General features: G+C 46.3%; 1 protein-coding gene across 2 annotated transcripts in view; it reads left to right on the top strand.

Annotated features, from left to right (window-relative positions):
- The first annotated feature begins 2,699 nt into the window (after positions 1-2,699).
- The window catches only part of UNC13D (unc-13 homolog D), a 46,969-nt gene continuing 33,995 nt past the window's right edge, over positions 2,700-15,673 (top strand). Inside the window, exons 1-5 of one of the 2 annotated variants that reach the window (XM_019503320.1) lie at positions 2,700-3,267; positions 4,565-4,662; positions 12,848-12,880; positions 13,532-13,639; positions 14,366-14,425. In XM_019503320.1, coding sequence (XP_019358865.1) covers positions 12,848-12,880; positions 13,532-13,639; positions 14,366-14,425 — 201 coding nt within the window. In that variant the 5' untranslated portion in view covers positions 2,700-3,267; positions 4,565-4,662. Of the gene's footprint in view, positions 3,268-4,564; positions 4,663-8,067; positions 8,302-12,847; positions 12,881-13,531; positions 13,640-14,365; positions 14,426-15,673 lie in introns of those variants that run through there. The other variant, XM_019503312.1, reaches the window with a different exon arrangement.

The raw sequence follows: 15,673 nt of genomic DNA on the forward strand, positions 1-15,673 counted from the left end.
CCCTGAGAAGTGCCTGGAGGCTGAGCTGTGTTGCCTACTCTTGAATAAATATTTGAGCATGTGGAAATGGGCTTCAGCTTGTTGAAATTGGCAGTGATTAAGATCTAGTTCCCAGGTGTAAGACTTGCACTAAATCCATGAAGCAAGTCTGGTATGCTGCCCACTGGTTTGAAATGCCTAGAGCCATGCTTGCAGGAAGAGAGTATTTTAAACTTTGGGGCAGGGGCTATATAAAATATGAAGCTGCTTCCAGTCATATGGGGCGTTGCTTACCCTTGCATTCTCCCAGTGAATTGGCCATGTTTACATCAGATTGATGTTGAGGTTAAATCGGAAGCTGATATTTCAGTGTTCTGATTGCTCTAATACTATCACTTTGCAGAGGGACGTCAGGATGTTGGCTAGCTAATGAAAACTGGATAGAATAGAAAAATAGAGCTGGAAAGGATCTCATCTAGTCCAGCATCTGCACAAGGCAGCATCATCCTTGTCTAAACCCTCCTGGTTTTGAAAAAGGAGTGGAAAACTGTAAGAACATTAACGCGTAGTTGTGCCAGCCAGTGGGGATAACACAGTCTTGTATTTGGGGTGTAAACTGATCACTAGGCTTCCTCAGTCATCTGCAGAATCACCAGTGACTTCCCTATTTCCTGGACAGCTGTCACCCTCGTATCCAGGGACGGCCAGTACCTATGCTGATCTCATTGTTAAGGAAGGAGGGAGGGGGAGCAGGACTCCACCCCACTCCAGCTCCATGTGCGGCATTGGGCAATAGGCAACTTAGGCAATAGGATATTTTCACAGAAGTGGCAGCAGGAGGGACTGATGGAGTACTATATACAAGTCCTTCCTCAGCTGGCAGAGTCGATGAGCTGATCTGATCTAGTAAGTCCTACACCCCTACAATTTCCCTTTGCTCTGTTCAAGGTACCTCTTTAAACTCTCTTCTGTGGGTCTTCACAGGTGGCCCTTGGTGCCTGGGTCCTGCCACTTACTCTGTGGTACAGAAGAGCTGAAGCTACATACGGTATCTTGACTGCCGAGGTACTTGGTGTGGCAATCTCAGTACAGGAATCTCCCTCCTTGAAGCCTGGCAGGAGGCCTATTTCTTTTCTGAGGCTTCTGCTTGAGTGTGTGGGAGAGGTGATAAATATTGATCACTTGGGAGAGGTTCTTAATGTTCAAACTGTTCAGTAATCTTGCACGTGTGCTCCAGCGTTATGCAGTTGACATTACTAATACATAAATACATTGATTACTAATCAATATGTAAAAAACCCAGTTGCCCTGGCACAATGCTGAGTGTGAATCCCAGCTACAAGCTCACACTTGCCAGCTTTTTTCCAAAATAATCTTACCTGGCTTCATACGGATGCAGACGTGCACGTACACCCTAGAGATGAGAGCTGACGCATAGCAAAATCATTGCGGAAATAGCTTATGTACCCTGAGGCTCTTCTTGCCTATACAACTGCAGTGAAAGGAGGGGTGTTTCCCTCAGCTCTCCTATCAGGGGTGATATTGATGCAAATATGAAAAGGTAACCAAGTAAAGGCAACTAATGTTGAATTAATCTTATTTGGAAAATTGCTTGGCTTTGTGGATTTGTATTTGGAAAATGCAGAGGGAGAGAATATCACTGTGTGGGGCAGCTGGAATTAATGGAGAAAACATTGATTTTTGAGAACTGCAAATAGAATAAAAGGCCCATTTGACTGAAAAGGAGCAGAAATACATGACCCAGCATACTCACTGTGGAATTTGTCATGTGAAGGAGGAAAAGCCTGGCAAGATCAGAGTCAGAAGCCACTTGCTTCTCCATTTAATTCGAATCGTTGCTGTATCGGACCCAGCTCGGCACCAGTTTTCCACGGGTTGCAATACCTCTCAGCATGGAAAGGGTTAACACCTTCCCTGCCGCTAGAACATGTGGAACCTGATAATGCAGAGCAGGCTGAAAGAGCTTGTTTTTTTTGGTATCTGATCTGCAGTGCAGTGCTAAACAGGTTATACCAATATCTCCTAGGAATGTTTAAGCCGGGCTTGGAATTGGTACCAGTGCTCTAATGTGCAACTATCCAGTGCATTACCAGATACTTCATGATCTACAGTAGTATCAGTGTAACTACCAAGTAACTGCAGGGCAAGTGGCACCTTATAGACTAACTTGTTCAGAGAGGCATGAGCTTTGTAGGTTACTTCAGTCATAGCCTATAAAAGCTCGTGCCTCTGAACGAGTTAGTCTATAAGACACTACTGTGCCTTACCTTCCGCCTGATTTCAGACTAACATGGCTAAGTACCTTTCTCAACCAAGTAACTGTTAGTGGGAAGAGTACAAAATACAAATTTCTAGGGTTTATAATTCAGTCAAAAAACCCATTCTTCACATCTCCAGGATTGCCATTTCTCTGTAGTTCAACACCAAGGTCATTGAGTTCTTTTATTTATCTTTTTTTACTTGGAAACATTTGATTTCCAGATGACGCACGGTGTCCTGTGGCTTTTGGTAGGAGTACAGATGCAGCATCTTCCCCTAAGAGGACATCTGATGAGCAGAGTTGCTCGTGGCCTTGTGTGGGTGGGTAAAGATCCCCTGGCATTTCTCATAAATGTAGGGGTTTGCCTTAAGGACCTGACCAAAATTTCCCCACCCTTGCACAATATACTGTGTCCTTGCAGACTATCATTCTGCACCTCACAAGTCGCTGCTTTTCAGCTGCGAAGTAGCTGAACCTCTTGGAAGATCTGCCAGGATGAAAGGCTGTCCTGTAACCCATCTCACTTGTGTTCTCCTTGCCTGGGCTTAGAAACATCATATTTGCAAAACTAGGAAGAATGAGGAAGGGTGTGGATATGCATCCCATTCTAGGTAAGTACTTGTTCAGCAGCAAGCATTTGTTCAGTGTGGTGCTGAAGAGGCGCACATTCATCAAGTGATGGGTGGACCAGCGCACAGAGCAGCAGCGTTGCCTCCAAGAGGCTCTTGGAAGAAGATGCTTATTCTAGGGACATTATGAAACTGCCTTCCGTTATTATGCTACAGCCTCCTTTGGCTCTTTTTTTTATCTTATGACTTGCTAAACTGCAGCAAGCACAGCCTGGTTTTGCACAGTCATTTGACCCAGCCTCCTGAGCAGCCCCATCAATACTAAAAAGAGAAGTGAGTGGGACTCGTGTTGAAATCACTGGTTCAACTATGGGTGTCTTTCCAGCTCCCTGATCAAGATAAGTGTGAGGAAGAGGAGCAGGACAATCAAGCCACGAGGTAGGAAGACAAGCTGCTGTCTGCTTGCTTTGGCTCCAACTTAACTTTAGAGGAGAAAAATTTCTTTTAATGAGTAACTTTGTCAGTCTTTTTAAAAGAGCTATTTGGCTTTCTCTGAAGACCCTCATAGGAATGAATAAACCTGTGACACAGCTATGGATTTTCATTTACAGTGGGTGCAGTCAGTCCCAAGCAGCATTTAGCAAGTGTTTCTCTTTAAAAGCTGCTCATTGCCAGAGGGGTCTGCTGTTTGATGCAAGATACTGTAGCACAGGAGTCCCAGATTTCTGAATGTCTTGTGATTTTTGAGGGATCAATTGAAGATGCTTTTAAAAGAGGATTGCTTTTCAGATTCTCCTGATTAATCTCTTGTTGAAAATCGGGCCCTGTGGAGGTACTACATAGAGCTGGTCTCAAAAATCTTAGCCTATACATTTAGTAGAACTTTTACTTGCTGTTCTCTTTGAGGAGGCTTTTGAAGCCTCTTACCCTTCTTGAATGGCTTGCAGGGGGGCTTCCCTAGTTGTTTGGGTGTTGCTTTGGGTGTGGAAATGGCTAACAGGGATTTAACAGGGCAGCTGAGACATATACCATCATGATGCAAAGAAATCTGTGCTGGACATCAGAAAAGGAAGAGGTAGTCACAGTGACATGTTGAATATTGGGGGCGGGATTTGTACTTATTCTGGGGGGATCCCCCCCATCAGAAATCCTTTTCCAAAAATCACTGCCTCAGAAGCAACGATTTAAATAACTGGATTTTAGAGGTGAGGATAGAAAAATAACTGATGCACCAGTCCAAACTAAAGGTATACATATGATTGATACTTGATCCTAGCCATCAGTGTCACTTTTACATGTGGGAGCTGATACTGCAAAAATGAGGATGAACAGAGAGATGATACTGATCTAAATGTGAGGTCAACAAGAACTTCTCCTGTTGTGTGTCTATTTGCAGAGAGTTTTACTTTCTGTTGGAGCGCTGAGTTGTGGCCAGCTTAAAGGATCCAGTAGAGATCGAGGACAGCGATCCCTGTGATCGTAATTGTGAAGGAGATCAAATTTGGATCCGACATACTTCCTTGTTTTCATGCTTCTGAGCCATGATCAAATCCTCCCAATGCATGTTGCAAAGCTAGGCTCTTATTCATAAAGGCGGTGACTAGCTTGGAAAATTCGTTTTACTGACCTTCACAATTTTGAGCTGCTGCTTTCTAAAACATGGTAAAATGACAGCACTGCACTTGGCTGTCGACTTATGTCTCTGATATTTCAATGTTTATTTCTCTCCACACAGACTTTAATTGATAATATCTCTTCTAGCCTTCAAAGAAAGGGACAGGAGGATAGAAAATCAACTGACTTCTAACAGGTGCCTTCTCTGCCTGTGTTGAGGTAAGGGTGATTTCTTGGTCTTTTGATACTCGCTGTCTGCTGCAACCCAGTGACAGGTGCTAGCGGCTCACGGGGAGAGCATAGGTGTCTGTGTCTGAAGCGGTGCACCTCCTTGCAGTTGCTGTGGTCAGGGTCATACACCAGATTTTTGCTTTTACAATCACAAGCATTATTTTCTGTTATTTGCCTACCAGAAAACCAGGAGGAAAGTAGGTTAAAAAAATATGACCTGCTAGCCCAGAATGCTTCACCTCTTGATTGTTAAATCATAGACGCTGCAATGCAACCATGACAAAAAAAATACTACCTGTGTAGGGAGAGATGAAAACTACCTTTTATCAATCTTTTTCATCCATTGGTTGGAGATAAAAGTTCCACAGGCTTACCGCAAAGTGAAGCAAAAACCGGCAAAATCAAGGGCTCTGATGAGAACAATCTATAGCAAAGGATGTTCTGTTGGTAAGACTGTCTGCAAAACACCTTTATAACCTATACAGCCTGCCCATGAGAGCACCTCAATTGATCTCAGTCATTGTGGGGGTGGAGAGAGAGGAATGGCATATAGCTGCATAGAATAAGAAACAGGAGAGGAGAACAGTATGAATGCGTCCTTCCCTGGACTAAAGCCCTCACTTCTGTGACTATCACAGGGTTGCAAAAGACATGTTTCCCCACGACAGTTCCTCTACAGCTGCTACAGTGTGCCAAAGGAGCAGAACCAAACCTGAAACTGCTGCTGATTTGATCACAGTTTGGGTCAAAATTGCTGTGTGGACTTGAATAAGAAACAGACTGAGATCTGCAAGAAAAGTGTGCAGAGATGGACCTGTCTCCAATCAGAATGGGGATTATAGGTTAATTTCTTGTGCTATGTAAGTTTGCACGTACTGTTCATTTCTTGCTGCATGGGCTCATTGGTGGCCATTGCAAATGAAAAGCATCTGTTCTGTTGGCTTAAAGGTCTCATCTCCCAAGTACTTGCAGGGAAAGGGAATTTGGAAACAGCAAAGGAAGGAGACAGTGCTGACAGTCACCAGAAGGCTGGAATCTCCATTGTTTTGACAGTGCACGAGCATTAAGCTCCAACTGAAAGACTGCTAAGCAGAAAGTCTGTTTGCTTATCCAGCCACAGGGACTGGATCAGCCACATTCCAGGAATATGGGCAGAAGGGAACTGAATGAGGCATAAAATGTGTACCTGGCTGCGTGGGTTTATTAAAGATCCTTTAACACTGTTGTGAGGTCTGTTAGCCCACGTCCTTGACAGTTTTACCTTGTAATTACATTCTGCCCAATTCAGTTTTTCCCCTGCCTTTTGCAGTTAGAAAGGGAATTCTTGTCTCACCCTAAACCAACTGTTACTGTTTTCTTGTGCGCCATTAAACAGCCCCTGCTCCACTCCAGAAGAAGCTGCATCTCACTATACTAAAACCAAAGAAGCTATTGCAAAGACATCGGTTGGATGACCTGGTTGGTTGCCTCTCTTGTTTTGGCAGTGGTGTTTGTGGCAGTGCTCGTACACAGTGCCTTGCAGGTGTGATAGTTATCAGTACATCTGGGGCTCCTAGAGGACCCATCTAACTGTGCCCAGCATCGCTGCAGGGAGCATAGTCTTGTAGGTAATCTCCTAGCATTGCATTACTGTGGGGGTGTCAGAAGAACCAGCTGAACTGGTGCAGTTGCACCTTTTGTGGTTTCTTATCTTTATGGAGTAGAAATCACTGTAGGTTATACTAATTAGACAGATTGGAGGTGTAGCCCTATGTTCTACAAGCAATGGATGTCCCACGTCTGAGACAACTGATATGTGGATTCCAAGTAGCACACAAATGCCATAAATCCCAGGCGTTCCTTGCCAGGGTTTTTTGCAAAGGCCTCAATACAGGCAAAGCCTTAGCAGTAGTTGAAATCGCTCCTGTGTGTATAACCCAGTGATGACTGGCTGTTACAGGGGCTTTCCCTCATCGCTATGTGCCTGAGTCTTTTTTAACAGCCCTGGGAAGGGAGACCTAGTCCCATAGCAAAAGAAATAGAAGCTCGTGCTTTTAGCCCTGGACATGTCTGATTCAATCCCGGGTGCTAGCCAAGATGACTGCCATTTCTCTAGTCGCAGTATATACATGTGAAGTGCTCTTGAGCTGAAGGCACACTCTAAATGTAGGAGGAAGGCCATTCCTATTTGCGCGCATAAGTCTCCAGTAAATACGCAGGATCCCAAGTACCTTAGCTCTTTCCTTTACCATTGTTGCTGTTCTTTCTGCTTCTGAGTTTCCCTGAGTTCACACTGTCGTCTCCCCCACCCCTCTATGCCTTTTGTACATCAGCTGAACAGGAATTCAGAGCCTTTTGATGCACATTTATTTAAGGCTAAGGCACTTGCTGCCAGTAGCTGATAAGGCATCTGCCTGGTAATTTGCAATCAGATAACATGTTTGTGCAAATGCAAGCAGACAGTAAAGCACAACTTAACTCCCTGCTTCTTGTCACTGGAGAGAAGCTGCTGCATTGAAATGCCCACTGTCTGGTCAGCAGTCCCGGTTGTGGCAGGGCAGCCATTCCAGCCAGATAGATCTACCATTAGTGAGAGTGACCATTTCTCCATCCCCAGTGCTACAGCAGGATGAGTGACTGGACCAGCTCTTTGCAGCTAAGAGCAGAACTGGGCTAAAGAGACCAGTGTTGCTCCACCTTTATCTGAGCTGAACATGACTGTCTGCTGCAGAGAGAAATTTATATTCCCCATGCCCTTTAGCTTAATGGCCTTTGGTTTGACAAAAGCTTCTGCTTTTGACAAACTCCCTTGGGAGAGGAGTCTTCCTTCCTGCTCAGGCTAACCCCCACCTTCCATTCCACTGAAGCCAAAGTCTGCTTTCCCCTCCCAGGCTAAACCCTCCACACTTCCTTCCCGCCCTCCACACTGCGTGTGACGCTGGCTCCATCAGCATCTGATCCCTGTATCCTTCAATTCTCCTTCTCATGCACTCTCTCACTATTGCGCCCTTCCTCCACAGTTTCAGCCCTTCTTGGTTTGTGTATATCCCACCCTGGGTGTTTGAAACAGCATTTCCCTTTATGCATTCACCTCTCCTCCCTTAGCCTTGAGTCCTCTCTTTTACAGCCCTCTCCAAATCCTCTTTCACTGTCTTATCCACTTCCAGGCCTTTCATTTGCATGGCTGGATCTGAGTTGGACTGTAATAAGCTCCCTCAGGCAGAGCCCATTGTCTCCTGGGATGTATGTAAAGTGCTATGTTCACCTGCAACCCTCTGTAGCGTATAACTAAAAAAGAAGTGGGCCCCTGTCTGCACAGGACCAGCCTTGGTTGAGGGCATATAGCCCCCAGCTGGGCTCTACAGGCCAGGGAGAAAGTGCAGCTCAGTCTATAGTGATGGAGCTCTCTGAATTTCCGTTTGTTACTATGGTCAGGGTGAGATAAAGTGTGGTTTCCTCTGAGCTGACTGAGAGGAAGAGGCAGCACTCGTGAGAAGGGCTGTTCAAGCCATAATGAAAAGGAGCAGAAGCTGAGTTCTCATGTCCTGAATCTCCTGTACCCTACTCGAGACAGCTGTGATCCACCTTAGCATGGAGGCTGTCAGCGAGAACCCAGCTGGGGATGTCCCTGGGGAGGACAATGGTGAAGTATGTGGTCTTTTTTACTTTTTGTTTGAACAGGTGTGTGTCTTATTCAACCTCTGGCTTTCTCTCTCCCCCTTGCTCCCACCCCCCTTCGTTCAGATATTGAGATGCTGATCTGCAGAGGCTGCGCTCGATGGCTAGTGTGTGAGGGGGCTGAGGAAGGGACCTGGATGCTCCTGATTCCTGTGGTTCTCTGGGGCCTGAAACTGAGGCAAAGGTTTCTAGTGTATAGTGAGTTCAGAGCTTGGCACCTCTGTGAATTAGGTCAATGTTATCTATGGCTCTGCTAAGCTCTCTGTCCCACGCTGTTGCTGAATTATTGTGGCAGCTCCACCAGTCATGGGAGTTACTGTGTAGACCAGTGATCTTCAGCCAGGGTGCCTTGAGTTCCTTTCAGGGGTGCCACACAATGTTGGCACTGTTAGGTGTGCAAACACGATTCATTAGGTAGACCAGGAGATTTCAACCAAGGAATGCATAGTGCAGTAATGCCAGCTCTTGTGAAAAAAATCACGAGACTCCTGATTTCCAAGTCAAATTAACTCTGATTCATGATCTCCTGATGGAGAGAGATCAAATCTCAAGATTTTTTCTTCTGGCGTGTGTAGAGTGCCAAGCTGGTAAGTCTGTGTAGGGGAAGGGGTGGTGGGGGGCGATCGATGTGTGTCTGTCCCTTACTCCCAAGTCACAGCCCCCCAGCCCTGCTGCTGCCCCTCACTCCTGCCCCACAGTACCCCGCATCCTGCCAGGGTGTGCAGGGACCCCCCTCCCACACACGCACGCAGAGCCCCCCCACACCTTCACAAATAACTCCCCCCCACACTTAAAAAGTAGCATTTCACGATCTACATTCCAAATCTCTTGATTTTTAAGAGTTTGTCTCATGATTTTTGACATGGTGGGGTTGGCAATACTGATAGTGTTAAAAACATGGTGACTGACCTGTTTTGGTTTTTCGGAGTTCTTTGTAACAGAAGAATTGCTCTGTTATTTTTCTGCAGTCAAAAACGAGTGAAACTTGAGAGCTGGCACTCTCTGAGAGATGTCTTTAGTGTAACAAAGCATGCAAACCATTGGTGTAGCCAGACTATTGATAATTTGGTTAAGGTGTCATTAAACCTTGTGCTGAGCAGGACTAGACAAGATGGTGATTAAGAAGCTGGTAACCAGATGTTAGCATTACCAGAGCGCCAAGGTTGCAGTGGTGGGAGTGTTAGGAAAAATGCATCGTAACCATGACTGTGGAATATCTGGAGTAAAAAAATACCCTGTGTGTGTGTAACAGAGGCACGCACACACCAGAGGGTGTCAACACTACATTGCTTTGCCTAAGATGTTCCACCCTTGCAGTCCTACTGGTGAAGAGGAAAATACTTTGAGTAACTTCCCTCCTTAAAAACATCCCCCCCAGCTCGGAGCTTCTGCCTTGGGGTTTAGCTAATCTGCAGCCTTCCAGGCTCCTGGGATTTCCACGCTACTGCTGGATGTGCAAGTAGCCTTGGTGTTTAAAAATACTCATGGCCATCTGCAACAGGCCAGAAGATTTTGCACAGGCTGTTCAGGCCCACACATAGCCAGAGTGATCCAGACATGGCCGGAGGGAGCCAAGCCTGATTATTGCAATATGGAGCTAAGATTGAAGCCATGGGCTCTTGGGGGTGGAGGAATGACTTCCCTTAGTACAAAATGCAGGAGGCTATAAGTGCTGAGTACTGCAGGTTGCTGGGAACAGGCTGTCTAACTGGTCTCTGCACTGGAGCCTAAAGCAAAGCCTTCTGTGGGATTGGCCTGGGTCCTCGACAGATCCCCTCATTTGTTCCCCTGCAGCCCTGGCCTCCTGCACAGCTTTTTCCTGCTGGAAAGGGTGACGCTGCGGATCACTGAAGGAGGCTTGTGCGTGCAGGAGACTTTCTCTAGTCCCAGGCCTAGGATCTGGAAGTCATTCTTGTCAGAAGCCAATGTGAACGCGGGCGTTTGGGAGGGTGGGACATTCAGTGCTAACTCTTCCTTCAGTTGAGCTTTGCTGGAAAACTTTCCACCCATTCATAAACAACCAAAAATCCCCGTACCCCACAGCTAACCCTGCCTGACAAGATCAAGCTGTTTCTGCTAGCAAGAAAAAAATAAGCAGCTATTTCTTCTCTGTGAAGGCCATGGAAGTCCTCAGGGAGATGGCAAAGAGGCTCCCTAATTGGAGAACATCTTTTTTTACTGTAACAGCTCACACCCTCATCAGGCAGAAGCCACTTCTCCCTGTTTACAACACAGCTGTAGCCTCATGGGATATTGTGCCTGCATGATAAGAGATTGCATCAAGGAGTGACAAAGTCCTCTGTATTTGCACCTGAAACTCTGCTGCATAGGCAGTTCTGTCTGTAGGAAAGTCAAAGGGTGAGAGGTGCCTTAGCTGAAACACAGAAGTACACAAAGGAGGGGTCATTAGACTCTTTCACGGACCCAGTCAGAAGGGCAGTGGCCTAGTTCAAGCATGGGATGAGCCGACATAAAGGCAGGCGTTCCAGGTTGGGAGATGATATAAGCACTGGGAAGCAGCAGAAATTGGAGTCAACTGGTTTTAGAGGAGATCTTCATCTGTGGGACTGTTCAGCAAGCACAAAGCGCAATGGAGACTTCTGCTGTTTTGCTATTTTTTGGCAATATCCAAGGACACTGGAAAAAAGTCGGTAAAAATGTGTTTTCTGGTTATAGCTTAAGTGGACTTCATTCATCCCACGTACAACTACTGAATTTGGTCAAGCTACCCCTGGGATTGCTTTAGCCCTTAATTTTTACATAATGAAAAATTAAACTCCAGCTCCAATGATCCTGCACCTTCCCTAGCGCTGATTCGATGTCCTGGACGTTCCCATGAAGCAGAGTCCTCCTCTGGCTTTGCCAGTGGACTGACACCATCCTACAGCACTCCTTATACCTGTCCTGAACAGTGCGGGTTGCTTTCCCTGGCACTGACCTGTGGTTTCATGTTGGGGGTAACTGAACATCTGAAAGGCACAAACTCATTTTGCTCATGGCCTAGGGAAAATTGGAAGCTTCTCACTTCCAAGCTATAATCATTTAACTCTCCCACGCTTGATCTCTTGTGTCTAATAATTTAACACAGCTTAGAGTTGAAAGCTGCAGGCTGTGTGAGAATTCAAACCACCCTCTTTCTGGTTGCAATGCAGCCTAGTCAGCTGGTCTGCAGCGGCAGAGTCACCCCGCATCAGGTGATGCTGTGGTGGGAGGAACATGTTGCTCAGCTCTCCCGGCTGTGGCTGGAACAAGTGAACAGCGGTGTGAAGTCAAGGCTTGCTCAGTTTTTGTTAGTTGACAATGGAGGCTGCTTTGTAACCAGCAGGATACCAAGCCTGAGAGGAAATGACTTGTGCGTGTAAGGACTTGACAAAAGCCAGTGACTTATCACAGAAAAGGTCATGGGGCTCGAAGACCCCATTTTGTGTAGAGATGGGCTTGAATTGCAAAAGTCAGGGGCTGCAGTTCTTCGGACAGCAGCCTCTCCAAATGTGAGGGTTTGGTTCGCTCTGTTGGACAAAGGAGGGCCGGGTGTAACATATGGATCCAGATTGGATTTCTTTGGTGGCTAGGGGTACTATTTCCAAAGTTGTTTTATCCTAAGTGTAACCTTTAGTTGTATTATGTGAAAGACAACTTAATTAATCAGGTTAAACAAGTTGCCAGAAATCCATACACTTGGAATTATGCTATCATGTGCAGCTTGCTTCCTTTCTCATGTCCTGTGACCAGCACCGTACCTAGACTCCTGGCAGCCCCAGGTGAACTTTTAGTATCGGGCCCCCCTTTGCCAAAGATGATGATAATAATTTTAAAAAACTCACCATTTTTGGCCCCGCCTTTCTATCCAGGCCCTACGTGGCCACCTGGTTTGCCCACTCCTGTGTTCAGCCCTGCTTGTGACAAAGCATTTAGCAGAATTCACGGTTTCATTGTATTCTGAATGCTTCTGCTGCAGCCTCAGACTTGTGACCTCTGGGCTGTCAAGCATGCACCTTAGCACTCATGCCACCCCAGCCACATCATGAGCCATAAATCTTAAACAGTGCTCCAGACTTGAACTGTTAAGTAGCAAAGGTCAGAATTTTATTCCTACCCTATCCTATAAATGCTGGTACTAAAACCGTGTAGAGGGAATGACTATGTGAACAGAATCTGTAAAACCTGGAGGGTAGATTTTTTTTTCCAGGAGGGTGTGCAGTGATAGCAATAAACAGTGCTACAGTTCAAACCAGAATGAATTCAGAGAAGTCTCCTGACCTCTATTTTGCAGGTCAGACAAGATGAACGTGATGCTTTATAATCCATGAAATCCAGGAGTCCACACCAGGTGTATTCTTGAGCCTCTCTAGGGTATTTGGTAGAGTGGCTTTAAAAGCATGCAGAGCAGAGAGAGATGCACCGGTGTATCATAAACTCATAATGTTATTGCACTGCAGGAAAAGCATCTACTGAAACAACATTCTTGCTAGGCTAGCAAAACTGAATGACAACCCATCTCTCTTGTTTCTTCTAGATGGATCTGTCCCACCGATTTTCGAAGAGAGAGGTATGAGCCGGGTATTTGTTTCCTTAGTGAATTCCATCTTGATAAAAGAGTTACCATATCTGTAGACTCATATAACTGGGCAATGGCAATATAAGCTTCCCAGCAATATGTCATGGTTTTTAGCTCTAGGTTATACCATTTTCTTGTGTGCTAGGCTCAGCTGAGACTGCCAACAAAGAAGCTAATTGAATGGTAATTTTAATGTGGATATGAATCTTGTAAATACTAGGCAATGTCTAGTCACTGCCAACCTCACTCAGTTTCTAACCAACACCCTACTGCTACATGCAACCTTAGGGGAAGGTGGCTGCTGGGTAAGTTTATAGCCAAGGTCGTATGTGAAAGCAAGTGCATTCTACTGCTCATGAGCAGATCTAGGATTGGGAGAAGAGCAGGCTTGATCTGAGGAACTGTAGACCTCCTGGGGAGCCTTCCAGGCAGCATACCTTGATGTCTGTCCTGGGCAGAAAAGGCAGTGTGTGACAGTGTATTCACACCTCCAAGGTTTGCCGTTGTGTTTAGTGGAAAAAATATTTAACAGTACTATCCTGATCCAGAGCAAGAAGCCTGTCACCCAGCGTGGTGGAGACTAGCTTACAAAACATCTAGAGATGGTGTTGGCTGTGACCTGTTATACCGCTTCATCCTCAGCTCACCCTTCTGTATGAGGAGGTCCTTTATACCATACTGTACCGCCTGGGTAAACCTGAACTGAACCATGTTGCTGATGCCAGTGAGTTGTATGAGTACGTCCAGAAGGTCAGTCCTCAAGCCCAACTTTATCCCTATCCAGCCTCATATGTGTCCAGCATCTCTTTGCCTTACTTTTCAATTGCCTCACTATCCTACCACTGGGAGAAATCTCTTCTCAGCCCACAAAACCCCCTTAGTCCAAGGCTAGCAAGAGGCTACCCTCATCATTTCCACTCTTCCACATCAAGAGAGGTAACCTCCGCATTTCTCACCAGCAGAGCTCCCAATGGCAGGGGCATGTTTTATAGAGCAGAAACCACATAGGAATCTGTTCTCCAACATCCTGCAGTGAGGGGAGCCCCAGATACAATCAGCCGCACGTGGCAAAGCTGAGTCATACCAGCCAGGCACCAGAGCAGGGCTACAACAGAATCAGGGAAGAGAATAATAGTCTACCTTAAGAGGATCAGTAGACTACTCTGTCCAGAGGGCTGGGAGCAGAAGAGTAGCTGAGAAGGAGCTGGCTGGCCAGGGAAGAAGCATTAATGAGGAGAGGGGAAACTTGGAAGAAGTCTCTCTCTGGAGAGCCCTTAAATTTTCCTGACCTTAGGCTCAGATTTCACTTTAACTCAGCTGTTTATTCATCTCTTTTCCCATCAAACTCTCCAGGGGAGCCAGCTGGCTTGTAGAGGAAGGGAATAATGGTTATAAGGAGGGTGGGAAGCCCCTGGCTGCATCCCAGTTACCATTATGAAGGCAAACTCAATTTTTGCTCTTTAATATTGAAAACAGGCCTTCCAAATGTCTCCAGAGGAGCACCATGTTTTAATGCAGCGGGTCAAGATGCTGGAGGTAAAGTTTGAGCTGTCCCCAGGAGAGCATATCACCCGTACATGGGAACAGGCTACCAGTGTTTATGTTGTGAGGTCCCATCCCCATCTGGTTGTGTGAGTGCATCCATTTCCCCCTGCAAGTCCCCTGCTTGAATGTGGGCAGATGCGTTTGGCAGGAGGTTGGTTGCAAGTCAATGAGTGTAGATGTCTGTGAGATCTAGAGTTAATGCTTAAATGAACTCCCACTTTGGGCAGCGTGTCTCTGGTAAGAAGTCCAGGTGTTCCCAGTCAACAGGGTGGCAACACATTTCACGGTCTGCACCTTTGTGGTTCAGTATAGAATAATAGAAAGATTAGATCCAGTGTGTCTTTCCCAAGGGCTCAGTCCTGTCTAATGATGGACAGCAGCTGGCTACTTGAGTTTCTTGCAGACTCTTCTTCGGAAACATGTTGTCTTTGAATGACTGCCACATAGATTAATTTATGCTTTCTGGCCTGTGCAGTGAACAGGAGAACAAATCCACCCTGGTGAAAGGGAAAGCAAATGATATAGGATGATCCCCACCCATCTGCCTTTGTCCCTTCTGCAAAGCACTGGCATGTCTGAAACATCCTGTAGGGAAAAGGGGCTGGAGAAGCTTTCACATTCCTTCTCACTCAGTGCAGATTAAAGCTCCTTAACAGGACTACGTAGTACAGCCTGGCCACTCTGACAGGTCCCAGCCATGGTGCCAGGAGATGGGTGCTGGAGAGAGAAGCCTTCAGTCCACTTTGCCACAAGATTTGGGGCAGAAAGCAGAAGTTCTCATGAATCTGCAAACCTCTGCCTGAAGAAGGGTGTTTGTACCCAAAAGCTTGCAAAGAAGAATTTTTCCAACTATTTTAGTTGGTCTAATAAAAGATATCTTGGATCTTGGAGTCATCATTGATGCCAAGATGAACATGAGCCGGCAGTGTGGGGATGCAGTTAAGAAGGCCAACCACACGTTGTCATGCATCCACAGACGCATCTCGAGCAGGCCAAGGAGGTGATCCTCCCCCTCTATGCGGCACTGGTCAGGCCACAGCTGGAGTACTGCGTCCAGTTCTGGGTGCCACACTTCAAGAGGGATGTGGACAACAGGGAGAGGGTCCAGAGGAGGGCCACTTGCATGATCATGGGGCAGCAGGGCAGGCCCTACGAGGAGAGGCTCAGGGACCTGAACCTGTTCAGCCTCCAGAAGAGGAGGCTGAGGGGGGATCTAGTGGCCTGTTACAAACTAGTCAG

Source organism: Gavialis gangeticus, unplaced genomic scaffold (genome assembly GCF_001723915.1).
Source record: "Gavialis gangeticus isolate Ggan-Ray unplaced genomic scaffold, GavGan_comp1, whole genome shotgun sequence".
NCBI classification, from domain to species: domain Eukaryota; kingdom Metazoa; phylum Chordata; order Crocodylia; family Gavialidae; genus Gavialis; species Gavialis gangeticus.